The sequence below is a fragment of the Macaca mulatta genome, chromosome 6 (genome assembly GCF_049350105.2).
Source record: "Macaca mulatta isolate MMU2019108-1 chromosome 6, T2T-MMU8v2.0, whole genome shotgun sequence".
Taxonomy (NCBI): Eukaryota; Metazoa; Chordata; class Mammalia; order Primates; family Cercopithecidae; genus Macaca; species Macaca mulatta.
The window spans coordinates 138676991-138697395 of NC_133411.1; the positions used below are offsets into that span (position 1 = coordinate 138676991).

Sequence of the window (20405 nt, forward strand, 5' to 3'; positions counted from 1 at the left end):
TGAAGAGACATTCAGTGCTACACATATCTAATTCTGTCATCCTATTAATTTTAATGAGTACAGCCCCATCTGTTCCAGTCAAGCACCCTCAGTGTACATGTGTGTGAGAAAGGTAGGGCAGTGTGCTGCTTTGTTTCTTCGTCCCTGTGCATTGACGTATCATTTTGAGAGCAGTGACTGTGTGCAGCTGAGAGGCCTGGTTTCAGATGCCGGTCAGAGCATCCTCAGGCACATTAATAATGGAGGAGTCTGACAGGAGCAGCTTTGCCTGCCTTTGTTTTCCACTGTAGGTGAAGGGAGACATGGATCTCTCTGTTTTGCCAAATAACAACCATCCTGACAAATTCCTGCAGCTTGACATAAAGTCTTTAACGAGGAGCTCAGCCCTCCTTCAGGCCAGCATGGCGAGGTTTCCGGGTGGAAATTATCCTGCTGCACAACACTGGCAAAACCTTGTCTACTCACAGGTAAGATCGAGTGGCACAAAAAATATGGGTATGGGGGCTTGTTTCTTTCTCGCCATCCGCCATTTCACCATTTATGCAAAAAGAAGCCTATAGGAGCAGAGTACAAGGTGGCTACTCTGTCTTCCAACTTAGTCTTTCTCTCTTCCTTAACATTAGGAACTTTTCTTTATTTATAAAATAAATGAATTCTCTCATTCATTAATTCCCTTCCAAGCATTAGCTTCTCTGCCTGTCTTCATTTTAAATTTCAGGTGGCCCTCCTTTACTCCTTCCCTTCAAAAATTTTCAAAATAATTGTTATATACACAAATAAGACTTTGGGGGACAAACTCCCATGTCTATCTTTGGTGTAATCTAAGCATAAAGCATCAGAAGTTTACATTGTGGGCATAAACAAGCCTCTAAAACAGCTGGAGGTCTTGCTTCTGCTTCCCTTGGACTAGCTCCCTGTCATAGCATACACAGAAGACTTAGAGAACAGAACAATGGAAACCTAATTATTGAAGGGAAAAAATACAGCGAACTCTCCACCTTGAAAAAGTGCTAGCTATTATTGTAGATATTCTTATTTTCCACAGGTGTCCGTGTGGACAAGGAATACCAATTAGACCTTCAAACAAAATGCAGGTTTTATTTCTCTTTTCTTTTTCATTTTCCTTCTTTTCGCTGACCAAAAGAGAAGAATAAAACTGTGATGAGTTCCATCTGCTGGAATAAACATAAAGGCCCTAACTGTTGCACAGCTAATGAAACAGGAATAATCTTTGCTTTAAGACATGAAGGCTAATGGGGTTAAGAGTTAGTCAATTTAGAAACAGGAAGAAGCATTTCATTACAGAACAGATGTGACTGACCTACAAACCCCTGCAAGTCATTAAATCCTTTGGAGTGGCTCAAATTCCCTGAACAGAAATTTGTTTTCTTTTAAGAACAGTTGCTACTCATGAGCCCTGGTGTAAAGTGACTCCTTTGTGGTATGTTTGTGGGCTCCTCGGGACCTTTATCATGAGATCATTCAAAAGCAAGTACACTCAAATGATTATGTAAGTGTTTCCTCCACCTATAAGGATTTTAATTTATTTCCATTGTAAGGCAGCCTATTATGACAACTGGCATTTTTTAAATTTTGCATCAATCTCTTTGGTAATCCTCAAACCCTTCTGCCATTTCATACCCAGCCATGTTGTTGCTGTTGTATTTGTAGATGTGCTTTTTTTTTTAGTTTTAAATGAAATGAAATGAAATTGCTCCTTTTTCCTCCTTATTGTTTATAACATAGAATAAAATGATTCAAAAATCAGTTCAGAGAACTTGGCCCTTCTATGCTATGCAGTTTAGTCTAAGAAAACATATCCAGTAAATTCCTTTGAGGTTGGAACACATTGATCTAACATCTTTTGTTTGGTACTGAAGTTGACCTATTTCCTTCATGTGGAACTTCACAGTTTAAAACTCTGTTGAATGTTGTTCCTAAACCTAAATGAAATGCCAATTTTTAAAAGGCAACTTTTTCTACAGGCCCCATTGGGTGGAAATAGTTATTCAAAGAAAAACCAAAGAGGTAAACTTCTGTTTCATAGGTCTTTGAATATGTGGTGTTAACATTATAAACTTCAAATAAACTTGATTTAGTTATCCTTTTAGCCTAAGAAGAAATGTAGTGAAGGCCAGTGTACTAACTGGCCAATTAATAATGCATGGAGTGGAGAGGCAGGACAGTACATCAAGTACAAATTCAGGTAATCAGGTAGGTGTGGCACAAAATATGAGTAACAACAACGATATTCACCACTTCATTTTGCAATGCATCAGTAAATAATTCTCTTTGGGGGATGGATCTTAAAATCCATGATTGATATATTCATTGGATAAAATAATAAATGTCATAGAAATAGCCATATAGAAGTTTTAAATATTTGCCATGATACCACAATACCATTCCATGAAAGAAGACACTGAATATACAAGTATATTGAGGTGTTAGGCACACATAAGGTGGTGGCTACCGAGTAGCTCTTAATATAAAGCTCTCACTCCACTGGGGAGTCAGTAAGTCAATGGGAAGAACATGGAATAAAGAAATTAGAAACTTGGTTTCTTATCTCAAAGTCACAATAAACCAGTTTTAGAGACATCTATCATGGCCCTTCATTCATGCCTCAGTATTTCCACTTGCAATATTAGGATAATATTTATTTTAGATATTTCCTTAAAAGTGAGAGCAAATGAAATATGAAGTAAAAGCAATTGAGAGCCAGATTTTCCTATAAAAGATCAAGAATATGTATGGAAGTATGTACATATGTATTGTTATTTATACCAGTATTTCAAAATGCATTAAAGTTATCTTTTCATTAGAATTTATTAGCAAATAATTCCATTTCCGTTATTTTATAAATATTGTGGATGAAGGGGTATGTGTATATGTGTGCACATGGTGGTTGAGGGAATGTACTCAATAGATATGTCAACCTGTGTGACTAACCCAAGCAGTAGATATAATACCACATGAAATCTACACAAACTCCAGAGTTGTGTCAACTGATCCTTTCATCCCACACCACACAAGTGCATGGTGTTTAGGATATAGACTACTTTATGGAATGGCAAAGCACTTAACCTGCAGTCATTACCTTCAAACTCAGGGTAACCCAGGAGTTAAAACAGACATTCCCTAGATTGGAAATGTCACGTTGAATTCTTAAATATAGGTATTGTTTTACTCTCAATGATTTATTGTTTAATTTTTAAAATTCACTTTCCATTTTCAGAGGAAATTCTCTTGGCCATTTTTATATGAGCTAAAGCAATACCATTCAATCTTTTTTTTTTTTTTTTTTTTCTGAGACATAGTCTCGCTCTGTCACCCAGTCTAGAGTGCAGTGGCACAATCTCAGCTCCTTGCAACTTCTGGAGATTCAAGCGACTCTCGTGTCTCAGCCTCCCTAGTATATGGGATTATAGGCACCCGCTACCAGGCCAGCTAATTTTGTATTTTTAGTAGAGATGGGGTTTCACCATGTTGGCCAAACTGGTCTCGAACTCCTGCCTCAAGCTATCCACCCCGCTTGGCCTCCCAAAGTGCTCGATTATAGGCATGAGTCACCATACCTGGCCTCAATCTAGGAAAATAAGCAGTGATGGTCTCAGTTGATTCAGTAACCAGGGACATTGTAATTCCCATCTATGCAGATACTCAGGTCACCCATATTTGCAGAGAGTATACACAGATATTATTTGATTCTATTATATTTATACTTCTCGTTAATTCTTTCACCAAAGAAATAAAGAAGCTTCACAACAAATTTTATGTCAGTGCAATGAAGAAACATTCACCAAAACCTAATGTTTCTAACTGTTAAAATAATTTGGGGGATGTATCTGATGAAGGCATTTAGAAATGTATTCCAAATACTTCTGCCAACCGCTTTATAAAACAAGTAATGAAAAAAAGGCTGATTTTTTAAAAATGTGATAAAATATGTGGTTTTCAAACAATCCCATCAAAAAGTGGGTGAAGGATATGAACAGACACTTCTCAAAAGAAGACATTCATGCAGCCAACAAACATGAAAAAAAGCTCATCATCACTGGTCATTAGAGAAATACAAATCAAAACCACAATGAGATACCATCTCATGCCAGTTAGAATGGTGATCATTAAAAAGTCAGGAAACAACAGATGCTGACGAGGATGTGTAGAAATAGTAAGTCTTTTACACTGTTGGTGGGAATGTAAACTAGTTCAACCATTGTGGAAGACAGTGTGGCAATTCCTCAAGGATCTAGAACCAGAAATATACCATTTGACCCAGCAATCCCATTACTGGGTATATACCCAAAGGATTATAAATCATTCTACTGTAAAGATACATGCACACGTATGTTTATTGAGTCACTGTTCACAACAGCAAAGACTTGGAATCAACCCAAATGTCCATCAGTGATAGAGTGGATAAAGAAAATGTGGCACATATAAACCATGGAATACTATGCAGCCATAAAAAATGATGAGTTCATGTCCTTTGCAGGGACATGGATGAAGCTGGAAACCATCATTCTCAGCAAACTATCACAAGAACAGAAAACCAAACACCACATGTTCTCACTCATAAGTGGAAGCTGAACAGTGAGAAAATATGGACACAGGGAGGGGAACATCACACACCAGGGCCTGTCAGGGGTTGGGGGGCAAGGGGAGGGATAACATGAGGACAAATACCTAATGCATGCAGGGCTTAAAACCTGGAGGATGGGTTGATGGGTGCAGCAAACCACCATGGCACATGTATACCTGTGTAACAAACCTGCACGTTCTGTACATGCATCCCAGAACTTAAAGTATAATTTTTTAAAAAATTCTAAGGGCAAGAAAGAAAAATGTATGTCTTTTTTTTTTTCATCTATTGTGGTGGGCCTTAATTTTCTAATTAGCAGTTGTACGTCAGAATATTTTCAGATTAACTCCTTTGTTATATCTTTTCCTGGCTTCTATCACATCAGTTTCAGAACCAAGGAGCATTCCAAACTAAACACGTGAGATGGAGGGAAAGGCTAAGGGTGAGAGGCTGCTCTTCCATTGATTTCTAGACAATGTCATTTACTGAATGTATTTCCTAATCACCTTTCTGCACTCTTTTCCAATCCAATCACACTCTTTTTTTCCCATAAATTTCAATGTCTTTCCTTTTTATTATGGGTTTTTTTGTGTATAACTGTATTTCTTCTATCTCTGAACACACGTCATGCCTTCCTAAAACTGTCTCTATTTTCAATCTTCCATTTATTATTTTGAAAAAGACAGTGCAGGGGCCGGGCGCCGTGGCTCACACTAATCCCAGCACTTTGGGAGGCCAATGCGGGCAGATCACTTGAGGCCAGGAGTTCAAGGTCAGCCTGGCCAACATGGCAAAACCCCATCTATACTAAAAATACAAAAATTAGCCTCGCGTGATGGCATGGCCTGTAATCCCAGCTACTCAGGAGGCTGAGACATGAGAAACGCTTGAAGCTGGAAGGCAAAGCTTGCAGTTAGCCAAGATCGTGCCACTGCACTCTAACCCAGGCAACAGAGCAAGGCTCTGTTTAAAAAAAAAAAAAATCCCAGCACTTTGGGAGGCCGAAGCAGGTGGATCACCAGATCAGGAGTTCGAGACTAGCCTGGCCAACATGGTGAAACCCCATCTCTACTAAACATACAAAAAATTAGCTGAACTTAGTGGTATGCACCTGTAATCCCAGCTACTCAGGAGGCTGAGGCAGGAGAATTGCTTGAACCCGGGAGGTGGAGATTGCAGTGAGCCGAGATCACATCATCGCACTCCAGCCTGGGCAACAGGGCGGGACTCCATTGAAAGAAAGAGAGAGAGAGAGAGAGAGAAAGAAAAGGAAAGCTGCACAATACAATAGTCTATCCTTTCTAAGCTTATATTGGATGACAATGTGGTACTCTGCAGGTGCATATATTATCTAGGAAGTAGACTGATAGCATCATCAAGTTCCTCAGGGTACCAAGTTATACTAAATTTATAGGATTAGGGAATTGGCTTTGGATGGTGTATTTCCAAAAACAACACCCAAATTGCTCCAACAAACTGTTCTTAGTTGAGATCCAAATGTCTCTGGCATGAAAGCCTATATTAAGGGTTCGTTGAATGTTATAACACCACCTGTGAGCACCAAGAGCCCTGGTTATATGCAGGAGAAGGCAGGAGATGAGGTTTCAGAGAAACCTGGATCACACCAGAGGGTCCGTGGGCTGTGTCTATGATTTTGAATTTTATCCCGAAAATTTTGAAGAATCAGTGAAAAATTAAAGCAAAAGAATGACACAGTGAAATATGTGCTTTACAAAGCTTTCCATTCTGGCAATTTAAAACAAAAATGGTATGTTCACAAAAGAGCTGATTTTCTGGGAAAGTTTGTCTATGTGCTCACATAGGAAATATACACAAAATGCCTTGTTTTCACTAAGATTATGATAAAGATTACACTGAATGTACAGATCACAATGCAGAAAACAGAAATCGTCATGACCTTGATTCTCTCCATCCATGAACATGATGTATCATTTTATTTATTCAGTTCTTCATATGGCCTTCAATAATATCTTTAATTTCCACAAAGAACTATTCCATATAATTTGCTAGGTTTATATCTAAATACTTATATTATTTTTTCTCTTGATAATAGTACGTTTTAAGTCATGTTTTATAATAGAGCATTACTCATGCATACAATAGATCATTACATACTGATTTTGAATCCAGGAAGTAAAATCTCTTATTTTCCCCATAAACATCCCTGTAGATAACCATGTCATCTGCTATTTGTTTATTTATAACCCTATTTCTTTTATCTACTTATGTTTCTATTATTTTTGCATTGCTTTGAACTTCCACTGCAAAATTATATGGACATTGTGATTACTAGCATCCTTGTATTAATTCTGAAACTAAAATAAGTGTTTCTAATATTAAACCATTAAGTAAACTGTGTTCTGTAAGTTTGGGGCCCATTCCCTTAATTAGCTTAAGAAAATTTTCTACCAGTTCTAGTTCACTGAGAGTGTTTGTTTTGAATATGTTTGAATATTTTGAAAGTCTTTTTCTGGCCTATTGTAAAATTTAATGTTTTTTTTTCCTGTTAATGTGGTAAATTTCATTAGTATTCTAATATTAAACCATCCTGTTGGCATAACATCTTTCCCTGGTAAAAATCTGTTTTATCTTGTTACATATAATTTGTACATATTGTAGTATTCTGTTCAGCAATATTGCATTTATAATTTTGCATTTATGTATATAACAGAAATTGGCTTATACTTTTCTTTTACTTACTGCCCTCATCTGAAGTTTATACTAATTTCAAAAGTGAGCTGGGAATTGTTCCTTTTCCTATTTTCTGGAAGAATTTGACTAAGAAATTATGTATTTTGAGAATTATAGAAGTTGACTGTAAAACCCTCTGGCCTGCTGTTCTTAAATGTGTATGTTTGGAGGAGATTTAAAACTATTGATTCGACTAGTCAAATTATCACAGGTTTGTTAATTTTTTTATTTTTTCCTCAATAAGTTTGGTAAGTTACATTATGTAAGAAATTGTCCAACTGCACATAAATGTTTAAAGTCGCTCAGTTTATTTTCTGATTGTTTCTTAATCTCTGCTGTGTCTCTTGTCAGTTCCCCTTTCCATTCCTAACTGGGTGGATTTGTGTCTCTATTATTTTTCTTGAGCAGTATTGCCAGAGATATTTTAAATATTTTTCCAAAGAAATAGCTTTCAGCTTTATCTTCTCCATTGTATATACTTATTCTCTTTAATATGTATTGATTCTGTCTTTATATTTATGATTTCATGTTGACTGTTTTATTATATTAATTCAATGGCTTTAATTTTAAGACATTGAATTCATGCTTACTACCTCATTAATTTTCTCATTCTGCTTTATAATGCAAGCATATGTGCCCATAATATTCTCTCGAAATACCATTTCAGATCCAGCCAACAATTTTGGAATGTAGCATTTCTCACTTTCATTCTGTCCTAAATTTTAAAAGGTTTATTATTATTTCTTTGAAATGTATTTTTAAATGTCAGCAGAATGTGTTATTTTATGTTTTTGATAATGATTTCTAGATTTATAACTAAGTTGTCAATGGTCGGAAAGCATGGTCCACGTAATACTGAATCTTTGAAATTTGTTTTGGAATTTAAGATGTTATCAATTTTGTAAAATTTTCAGTGTATATTTTTAAAACGAATATTTTCAATTGTTTAATAAAGATATCTATATATGTCACTTGAACAAACCTTTTGATTTTATGGCTCACATCTTCTTTATCCTTTTTTTCCCCCATAAGTTATTGAGGTACAGGTGGTATTTGGTTACATGAGTAAGTCCTTTAGTGGTGATTTATGAGATTTTGGTGCACCCATCACCCAAGCAGTATCCACTGCACCGTATTTGTACTCTTCTATCCTTCATCCCCTTCCACTTTCCCTCCAAGTCCTCAAAGTCCATTGCATCATTCTTATGCCTTTGTGTCCTCATAGCCCAGCTCCCACATTATCAGTGAGAACATATGATGTTTGGCTTTCCATTCCTGAGTTACATCATTTAGAATAATAGTCTCCAATCTCATCCAGGTTCTTAATTGTTAATGATGGTTTTGCATGCTTGAGAAATTTACATGTATAAATTTCTCCATGTAATTAAGTTTTGTTTTATAAATGTTGAGACTATTTTATTAGATGCATACAAGTTTAGAATGACAATATTTTACTAATGTTAACTAACTTTATTCATTTTCTAGCAACCTGCTTTATATCTAGCAAAGTTTTTGACCATGTCTATTTTGTCTAGTGTGTGTGTGTGTGTGTGTGTGTGTGTGTCTTGGTGGTTAGTCTAGCTAAGATATGTCATGGAAACAAATATACCAAAATGTTTAGTGACTTAATATATGTTTCATTCACACAAGGCCCGATGTATATGTTATAGATGTCCTAGGAGACTCACTTCTGAGTAGAATCCAAGCTCCTTCCTTCTTGAGGCTCTACAATATCAGAATCTCTATTAAGCTTTAAATAAGAAAGGGAAAGGTTAAGCCAAGGATCTTGCAAGGAATTTTACTGGCCAAACTTGAGTTTCATTAGGTCTGCTGAGCATCTAGTGAGGCTTAACCCAGTAAAAATATATATATACATGCAAACATATATGTATATACACACATACATATATGTGTGTATATTTATACATAATTGTATATGAATATATTATATATGCCATATGTATCACCTAGTGTGTGTGTATATATATATCATCACATATGTATAATCATCTTCTGCTATATAGAGCACATTCACAAGAGTCCTGAGATGTGTATAGTGTCATAAAAAAAGAAAGTGAGCCAAAATCATGTGGAAGATTTCAAGGGGCAGACTTGGAAATGGTCTTTCATCCACATGTCATTAGACATAAAACATGTGGCCCCAATATAAAATCAAAAACAGATTAGGAAAAGCAGATATCCTCCGTGCTTAGAAAGTGGAAACAAAATGAGTGAGCATTTCGTCAGTCACAACACCCAGTTCTCATTGTTTATATTTGCCTAGTATAAATTTTTATATTTTTTTATTCTAATTCTTTCCGAATCTTTATATTTTAGGCATTTCTGTTGTAAATATTTTATAATTTAATTCTTTTTTAAAAATCTGATCTGACAATCTCTGTCACTGCAATAGGGAGTTTATTCCATTTACATTTAATGAGATTATTTATAATTGTTTTTCTATGGTTCTGAGATTTTCCACCTGTATTCTTTTTTTTGAGCCTTTTTAAAGATTGTTTAGTCTTCATCTTTTTCCTACTGCTCTGGTGACTTAGAAGCTGTACATTGTTTCTTTGCTTGTTAGCAATATCTCGATATCCTCACTGAAATTATTTCTTAAAAATTTATAATTTAAAAACCTGTGTTAAACTTACTATACTCCAGTGTATTCATTTCTCTTACTTTAAAATTCACAAATTAGTGATTATTACTATTATCTCTATTTCACCTAAATCAATGCTTGCCTGGATTCACAGACACATTTATCAGTTTTTTTTCTTTCTCTCTCTCTTTCTCTCTCAAATTTCTCTTGTATCTTAAACATCTGTTATCAACTTTCTTCTTCCTGAATTATATTTTTAGAGTTTTTACAATAACCTATTAATTTTGTACAATTAATTTTATTTGTTCAAAAATGCCTTCTATCTCTCTTTATTGAATTGTAGTTTACTTCACATAGAGTATATAATGATTAAAGTGTATAAATGATAAATGAACAAAGTTATGCTTAATACAGAAAAGCCTAGGTAGGTTTTGAAGTGTTACCTTTTTTAAATAAATATGTTAAAATGTAATTTATTTTAGTGCCCAAGTAATTAAAGTAATTGAATTACTGTTGAGTTTTCCTGCGGTAAATGTATTCTTTCTTGTGTGGTAGAGTGAAGGGATTTTTGTTGTTGATGTTCTGAAAGCTATTTTAAAAAATTTATCAAGATTCAAAGAAAAGCTCAACCAAAATCAGTATTGCTTATTGTGTGATTAAATTCATAATAAATTTATACTGTTAATTTTTCTTCGCCTGTCTCTCAGACATAAAATTCACATGCAGTGCAAAAATAAATAGTACTATGCTCTATAATAAACCTCACAACTTTCAAAAATATCGTCTAGAAATAAGAGCTTGAATGTTCTTTTAAAATGTATCTCTGAATATTTTTTGCTATTTTTACACATTAGATTTTCTAAGTCTATATACATTGTAATAGAGTGTGTACTTTTTTTCTTGATCTCCCCAAAACTGTATTTTCATGTATAGATCTTTCTTATTTAAGAAACTTAACCAACAGTGTAGAAAACAATCTGACAAAGCCAATTTGTCAATGTCAGGAGAATTATCCCTCTTCAGAGATGATCAAAGATGCCTAGCCTTGAAGAAAAAAAATAAGTAAAAATTATGCTAAGCTCATACCATTTACATTTCTTATCAAATTACTTTTGCTCAATTCAGAAACATTACTTTTCAAGCAATCTATCTTTGAGATAAATGCTAAGCCAAGAAGATTTATTATTTCAATGCAAACTTCAGTTTTAAAGAATATAAATTGACTTTGAGCAGACCAAGGACCTATTAAAGTCAGAGAGGTGTCTGCAAGTTGAGCTCTAAGAATGTGAAAAATGCATGGATTAAGAAAATTAGGGAAATCCAACACCGAAGAGAATGGGAATGATTTTATCTAGATGATTTTTTTTCCTCCTAGCCATTTCAGAAGGAAACTACATTTAACAGTTTACAACTTTAGCTTATATAATATAAATTAATATGACCTATATACCAACAAATGTTGACAGCATCAGATAATCATAAATATGACTCAGAAGAATAAACTTCCTATTAAATATTCTCTGTTTTGGGTATCTAAAATACATGACATACATTTACTGAAAAATATCTGTAAATTAAGGAAATGAACCACTTCTTTTTAAAGATAAAAGATTATCTACTATTAACTTATATGCAATCCCTCTCTTGATGTCCCATGACAAATGAAACATGACTCTATAAGCTTTTGGATTCTTCTCAATTTGTATTTGACCAATGAACAAATTTTAATTTCCAAAATGAACACATTTTTAATTTCTACCTTCATGATAGCTCGATACACTTAAGAAGAAAACAAAACAAAGTAAAAGTCTGAAGGTCAAGCCAGACACAGAAAAGCACACATTATATGATTTTATTTATAGAAAATATGAGATGAGTCCAAACGAATCTATGCTGTTAGAATTTGGGTGCTATTATAGCTATGCTTTGGGCAGGGGGAGGGAGGGTGACTGGAAAGGAGCATGAGGTGTGCTAGTAATGTCATGTTTCTAGGTCTGGATGTTGAATCTTGAGTTTGTTTGGTTTGCAAGAATTTATAGAGCTATGTATTTCTATATATGCATATTATGCTTCAATTAAAAAAGTTTTTAAAAAACTGAAAGTCAGTACTAGAGCTATATAACAGCCTTTACACACACACATGCTAAATTACACATACAGTGTTAAGTTAGCTTCGAACTCAAAGCTGTCTGAAACGGGAGCCATGATAGTATTTGTGAAAGTCGAGGCATATCTCTAAAATGTCTTTTAATTTTGACTTTGCTGGATTAACATAGCAATATTAAATACTATTTTAATAAGTCATGGAATATAAAAATAGAGATAAATAAAATGTCATTAAATCTCAATGCAAGTAACCTGAGAAAAGTTGGCTTTGTTCAGAATTCTACTATTTGAATTTGAGAGTAAACAAGGCTCTTTCTCTGTAGTTATAAAATAGCATTTTAATGAACGATTAGTAAAGCTGTTCAAGATCACACAAAAAGAAAAAACTCAATTGATGTTAGATTTCTAGGTCAAATGAAATCATAGAATCCTTTCCTCATTCATTGTCCTAATCTGTTGGGTTTCTGCACAAAATCAGCACATTATCAGGTACAGTTATCTCACACTGCATTCCCTACTATCAGAAGGCCCGTTGCTAAGAGATACCTTCTTTCTTTGCCTCTTAGAGGGAAAAGAAGAATATTGCTGGTCAACGAATTAGGGGATCCAGTGCAGAGAGCCTTGTTACTGCTGATAGCCCTCCACCATCCATGTCATCAGTTATGAAGAATAACCCACTCTATGGTGACCTAAGTTTGGAGGAAGCTATGGAAGAAAGAAAAAAGAACCCGTCATGGACCATTGAGGAATATGACAAACGTTCCCTGCACACAAACCTCTCTGGACATCTGAAGGTACTCACGACTAAGAGTCAACCTCTTCAACTGATAAGGGAGATCAGTCAAATAATCCTAAAAGAAAGCATTATTGAAGTGACAGGTATTCTTCACTAGGCACAGAATCTCTAGATTTCAGAGCATTTTGGCTCCTGGCTTTTCTTTCTCCCTTCTAGTCAGTATTTATGTTTATTTGTTTTGAGTTTTACAGTTTCGACAGTTACTGGCAACTGTATAGTATAGAGAAGAAAAAAACTATGTGGCACAGAACAAAGGTTTTCCAGGAGGGTAAAAGGTTTATTGAAAATTAATTTGCAAGATTACGTTTTCTTTTAGTTTTTAAACATTTATGTTCGTGAACACTTAAGAGCTGATTCCCTAGTCTACATTTATTTAAAAATACTTATTAAGTGTTCTGTGTTAGGCACTGTGCAAGGAAGTTCTCATCAAAGATTATTTTATCTCAGCTCTCTCAGTGATTTAAGATTGAAGATTTACATTTTGGTCATTTTCCTGTGTCTCAGTAACAAAACAAAACAAAAACATTTCAACACAGGAAAAGTATGCAATGAACTCATTCACCCAGCTTAAATCCAACTTAAGTTTTTCTTTCTTTGTTTGCCCCCACTGGTGTCACCCCAACCCATGAAAAACTTCAAAATACCTGAAAAGCAAGGAAGCAGCCCTCTGTTTTCTGAATGGACTGGATTCCTACCCAGTCTTGGCTTGCCTCCACCTGCCCCGGGCCAGGAAGGCCTGCCATTTTCCAAGTACATACCCTTCATTCAAAAATGTTTATCTGTGCTAAGCCCCATACCTTAAGCACTCGAGAATTTTTTTCTTTCTTTTTTTTTTGAAGAGGACAGCACCCTGTCTCCTTGAATCCTACTCACACTTTTTACAATTTCAAATATGTGCTACTCAAAAGACCCACTGTCCAGAATCTTCGAAGTTTCCTAATCTCTTGGTAGATTGAATGTATCTCCTCTTTTATGTAGCCCATTTTCCAGAGAAGTTTACATAACAGATGCTCTCCACAGAAACAATAAGCTTGTGTTTCTTTTTCCTTCTTTCTTCTTTTTATAAATTTTGCGTTCCTTACCAAGAGTCTTAAGGACATCTAAAAAGTCACCCCTACTATTAGAAAAAAAAAGTATTGATATATTTTACAAACATTTCTTGACTGTATGTTAGGGCCTCTTCCTTTTGCTGATTACATGCAAAATAAGGGAACTATGGAGGTGAATGTTCCTGTCCCTACCCTCAAAAAGTTGATCTAACTGAGCAAATTAACAGACAATAACTATAGAACAAGATAAAGGAAACTAACGGTAACAGAAAGTGCCATGCAGTGTTCTGACTCATAAGTGGGAGTTGAACAATAAGAACACATGGACACAGAGAGGGGAACAACACACTCTGGGGCCTGTGAGGGGTGAGAGGTAAGGGGAAGGAGAACATCAGCACAAATACCTAATGCACGCGGGACTTAAAACCTAGACGACGGGTTCATAGGTGCAGCAAACCACCGTGGCACAAGTGTAACTATATAATCTGCACATTCTGCACATGTATCCCGGAACTTAAAGTTAAAAAACAAAATCTGTACCCCAAATTCTCATGATACACTTTACCTATAAAGAAAACTTGCACATGTAACCCTGAAGCTAAAATAAAAGTTCACAAAAAAAGAAAAGAAAATGCCTTTCCCTCACATTTGCCAATACTGGTTATTTTTCAAATAAATCATCAATGATTGGAAAAAATGGTAACACATTGTTTGCTGATTTTCATTTTTCTGATTACCAGGTGAGGCTGAATATTCTAGTAAAAGTATAAAACTTGTTCACTATAAAAGCCCAAATTAGGATTAGTGTAATAGCACATAATTATCTCCTGTTAAATGTTGCCATAGGCTTACCTGTGATACTCTTCATTCTCCGTTCTAGGAAATTGCTGCTTTTCAGGTTTTCTTCTCTTTCTTGTGTAATTAGTCCATCATCACCATTGCCAGCAGCAGCACAATCAGTCAGGTTTTCTGATAATCCCATGTTATTACTTCCGTGCTTCTTTATTTCTTCTTCAACACTGAGTGGAAGTTTCATATTAAGAATGGTTATTACTTTATACAATAAAAAGAAGTTTTTGTTTCACTGAAAAAAAAAAGAAGAAAAATATAAAAGAAAAAGTGCCATGTAGGATAGGAAGGGGGCACAAATCACATTTGATTATAAAAGGAATTCATGAAAAAGCAAACTTATTATGGGCTTGAAGGATGTATAGAATTCCAAAAGGTATACATGGCTTGCCTAAGTGGGAAGGCTCTTTTTTCAGGAATAGCAAGAGCAAAGGCAGAAACATAGGAGCTACAGGTTAAGTAATAGAATAATGGGAAAATAAGGCTAGAAAATAAAGCCAGAAAATGTTTGAATGTTATGCTTATGAAATTGAAGATTATTGGCAATAAGGAGTAATTTTTTAAGCTGGACAATTATATGAGTTATGTTTAGGAAGAATGAGCCATAAATACAATGAGTGTCATGTTTTACTACAATCAGGACCTGCTCCCTCCCCTACCCAGTCATAACAAAAGCCATAACTTTTGTTTTCATTAAAATTTTTTCTACCTCATTAATTCAACTTTCATCTTCACCCCTGTCTATATCTCATAGACCCCCTAACTTATTTTCTGAAACCTTGACACCACTTTTCGGCGATAAACCCAAGTCCCTGTGGTCACTCCCATTTTTCTACATTGGTAAGAGTTTATAAGCCAGAAAAGAGTAAAGAAATCCATATTTAATTACAAAGGAAAGCTAGAAGCAGAATGTAAGACAAAATAGTCTCTATGAGTGAAGTTCTTAGTGGAGAACAGAGGCATTAAACTTACGAAGTGCAGGCCTCTGATTAGGACACAAAATGAAAGATAGGCATGAGGTAGACAAGGATTTTTACATCATTATCCTTCTTCACAGATCATCCATATTTTAACATTTTAGCGTTTCTAAAACTAAGAAGTTCAAACTAGTACTAGGGAGAATTGTTTTGCCATCATCAGAATCTATCCTCACTTTCTATTCATACACGCATGCACATTCCTCTCCCAGCAGTGCACCTGGAAGTCTGAAGCTAGTTCATTGACCCCTGACGCTGAGAAAGAAAACTTGCTGTGCCACATTTCAGCTGACTTTAAGTCTTCTGAGACTGGAGAGGCAAAGAGAGGGGGCAGTCCGCTGTAAGCCATTACAACAAAGCAGGTGAAATATAATGAAGCATGAAGTAGGTTTGTGAAAGCAGAGATTGAGTATTCACTGTAAATTTGTTGTATATAAGGCATAGACACCAAATCTACAGCACCAAAACATAGCAAGAGATGTAACAGGAAAAAAAGTATTTTTATTAATGTATGAACAATAGAGTTTGCACGTGATTTATCAGGTACAGGAGATCAGGTTGACTTGATAATTCTATGGGCCTGGAAGGGAAGATGAAGTCTGTGAAAGAAAGAGAGACATGGGGAATAAATAAGAGCTGATGTGGGGAAGAATATAATGGGTCATTTTTTCAGGAGGTCAAACAAAGTCTCTGCATGCCAGACATGTGGCAGCCCTCTACAAGGAAAATCAGTGGGTCAAGAGTAATGGAAGAGACTCCCGACTTTTAGTCCTACTACTTCCATGGAAGTCAGCTTCTGGATTTACTGAAAACCCCACCAAGCATGTTTATTCCTGCCATGCAGACAAAATCAAACCTCAAAGGTTAATCTAAAGCAAAGAATTTTCATTTTATTTCAACGTACTATGCTGAATTATATGCACTATTTATAGGATGTAAGGAACACTAAATTGGCTACAACATGATAGAAACACTGTTGTGTTTCTGACCCTCTAATGTGAGCAATTTAATTAAAGACTCACGAAGTCCTCCTAATTAATTCTGATGCAGACCTACAAATTGGAACTGCAGGGGATTCCTTGTCAGCCGAGACTGTAGCTACATTTTTATGCTATTCAAGGAAGCCTCGTATCACTCATGTGAGCCATGACATTGAAGCCTTGCCCAGGACAGAGTGAATATGGACCATCAGTCCCCATGACAGTGTCTTGTTCTGCAATCTCAATTAATTTGTAACACTGACTGATTACTGATTAATCATATTCTCCATGGAATTTTCTTTTAGGAAAATCCTAACGACCTGCGGTTTTGGTTGGGAGACATGTACACTCCAGGTTTTGACACTTTATTGAAAAAGGAAGAGAAACAAGAGAAGCATTCAAAATTTCGTCGTATGGGTCTGATTTTACTTGCCATCATCTCCATCTTGGTTGCCATAGTGACTATTATTACTTTTTTCACCTGAGGAAACTGCAGCAGTCAGAGCTACTTTAAATTTCCTAAACTTTTTTCTGATAAACATTTGAAACCCCCCCAAAAAATAACAAAAACAATGTACATGCAGTGTGAATGCATTGTTGATTGTACTATTAAATGTAATTGTCCTGAAGAACGTGAATGTCGGATGTGGCATTCTGGCTTCTCCACTTTGTTCTATAAAAGCTTTGTAAGAGTTCCAGCCTGAGCTTTGTCCTTTGGGAAGCAGGAATTCTGAGGACCATAATCACAGAACAGTCACTATATGCAACCCACATTAAATATCTTCATAGGGAGCAAACAGTATCAAAAATTGTCAGCAGCTTTGTTTTCATGCTTAAACTATATTAACCTTGTTTTAAAACTACTGTTAACTCTTTACCACCTCATCCTCCTGCAATCACCAGAAAAGTTTGAGCTGATAATTTTTTTTTAACCAACTGCTGGGTAGCTGGGATAAAAATCTTCTGGTTGTGCTGCCAACAGAGTTAGATTCATTCTCTGTTTTATTTTCCTGTATTTCTGTTTAAGTCAGAAAAAAAGGAAGGAGAGAAATATCTTATTCAAATCTATTCTTATTTCCCCAGTAATCATCTATGATGCCCCAGTTTCAGGCTGCAATTTTAATAGAATTAAACTTGGATAGGCCATAGTTACATAATTAATTACATTTAGATCCAATTTATCCAAATTGGCTATGACCCCTGGTGGCAGTTAGTGTGTATATATTGCCAACCATGGCCTAGTTGGGGGTCCCTAGGAAAGCAGAGGGAATACTGCTAAGAGAACAGAGTTTGAAGCCTAACTGCTACTTGCTAACAGACTCTGGCAAGTTATTCTCTCAGAGAAGGAATGATATTACCTGCCCAACAGGGCTGGCCAAAGGACCAAATACAAAACAGGTATGAACAGTATCTGGCTCGAAATAAACAGTTGCTTAGTTAAAGGCTGTTGTTATTATTAATTTGTGCTAGCTAATTGACAACCTGAGTTTACCTTCCATTGCCTGCAGATACCTGGGGACATGGTTGTAGATACAGATGGGGAATCAAGTCATCACCCTGCCCTTCCTTCTAGAATATCCTTTCCTAAACCGCTCATTCCCACTCCTTTCTCATCTATAAGCAACCCAGCCAAAGGCTGTCTTAAGCAAGAAATAAAAGAGGAACTTTCTCTTCTTCCCATGAGCCTAAAGTCAGATTTTGTTCTTTGATATGGCCATATCATTTTGTTGTATTTGTCTTAAAGATGCTTGAAATAAAGTACAGTAAAAGACAGTTTGGGATGGGCGTGGTGACTCGCGCCTGTAATCCCAGCACTTTGGGAGGCCAAGGTGGGTGGATCATGAGGTCAGGAGTTCGAGACCCGCCTGTCCAACATAGTGAAACCCTGTCTCTATTGAAAATAAGAAATTAGCCAGGGTGTGGTGGTGGGCGCCTGTAGTCCCAGCTACTTGGGAGGCTGAGGCAGGAGAATCGCTTGAACCGGGGAGGCAGAGGTTTCAGTGAGCCGAGATTGTGCCTCTGCACTCCAGCCTGGGTGACAGAATGAGACTCCATCTCAAAAAAAAAGACAGTTTTACTGAACAATAAAGTTGTTGTATAGAAAAAAAAATGGTGTTAGCCATATTTGTAGTCCCTGATTTTTTATTCCTCTTCTCCTCCATGGAAGGTTCCAGTCCAATTTAAAATTGAATTACAGGAGAATTTTAAAACTGAATTACATGAAATAAAGTATCAGGGACTTTATCACTCTCACTGTGGACATAGATATTACCTGCTATTACTCTGCCTTCAAAGCTTACCTGCCCAAAGTTTACCTCTAAGGGATTCACAACATGTTCAGGTCTCTGCCACACATGGAAAGCATCTGTGCTGCATCAGGTTACATGTGGCTGCCTAGGATTAAGCATGGGTAAGGCTTTCTAAAGGCAATAAGCAGTAGTAACCATAAAAGTGTAAAGGCTGCTTAACTGAATTCCTGTCTCCCTTGCCCCCAACTCATTACCTTTCTCTTCTGCCTAGTCAATTCTGGTCAAGCACCTAGTATTCTTCTATTCTCCCTATCCCTCTTCTATTCTTATTTATGATACTATCAGTCATTTCTGTTTCATCATAAATGAGTTTATTACTTTCCTACTGCTCCTAAATCACCTTCATTTTTAGCTTTCGATGTAACTGTAAAATCAAAATATATTATTGTCCTGCACTGAATTAATATTATGCATCTACATGTGAGGGCAACTTATAAATAAAGAGAATTTATCTCTGTTTACACTCAAAATAATACCTTAAAAGAAATTCCAATTTTGCCTTCTACAGTACAGGTTTTTGTGAAAATGGAACAGAAAGAGCATAAAGTCATGGAAAATGCAGAGGCGACGGCCCTAAACAGGCTTATGTTGAAATCGGCTTTCTTGAGAAGTTCTCATCCAGATTCAATGAACTAGTGTTTCTAAAATATTTAAATACAATCCTTCTCACATAACAGGTAGTCAATAAATAATAATAATTATTATCTTCAACACTGACTATTTTAGTAACTTTTTTTAACCTAAATTGGGGTGAGAACACCTGGCTCCACCAGTTCTTAAGTTATAATAATTTAGTTTCAACAATAATCTTCCCCAGGTTTTTGTACACACCCTCCCCTCAAAGTTATCTTGTGTATTTTTGCTTTGTTTTTCTATATTAGGTGAGTGTGTGGGAGGCCTAAAAGCAAATAGTATATTAAATTTTCTTTCAAAAAAATTCCAACTGTGCATACTTTTTAAAAGTGCTCCTCCCAGACTCAACAGGAGAATTAAAGTTGTTGTTTTTTTTTAACATAATCCATTAATGGCCGTTCCAATTATATTCATGCTGCTGTCACCTAGCGGAGAGTTTAGTGAGGGGAAAACAGAAAAGGGAACGACGGCCTGGATCCATTTCTCCAGAGTGCACTACTGCCATCTGGTGGTCATATTTACCATGTCTGCCCTCAGCTCATGAAAAAGCATTTTACCAAAGGGACAGAATAAGGTACCTCTGTAATTACAATCAGTGTGATGGCATGACTAAGATTGTGCCTCTGCACTCCAGCCTGGGTGACAGAATGAGACTTCCACTCATTCTGTATTTTGATACCCTCTCATCTTTCAAGAAAAGAAATATGATTGGCCTAGAGTCATACTGACACTTGAAGGCAGAGCTGTAACCCTCAGCATCAACTCTTGACTGTAAGACACATCTCACGCTAAAGCTAAAAGCTAGAG

General features: G+C 35.9%; 1 protein-coding gene across 1 annotated transcript; it reads left to right on the forward strand.

Annotated features, from left to right (window-relative positions):
- Positions 1 to 302: 302 nt before the first annotated feature.
- MINAR2 (membrane integral NOTCH2 associated receptor 2) lies at positions 303 to 17141 on the forward strand. Its single transcript, NM_001194061.1, has 3 exons — positions 303 to 467; positions 12572 to 12799; positions 16962 to 17141. Exons 1-3 carry the CDS (start codon positions 303 to 305, stop codon positions 17139 to 17141), a joined length of 573 nt encoding a protein of 190 aa, NP_001180990.1.
- The last annotated feature ends 3264 nt before the right edge of the window (positions 17142 to 20405 follow it).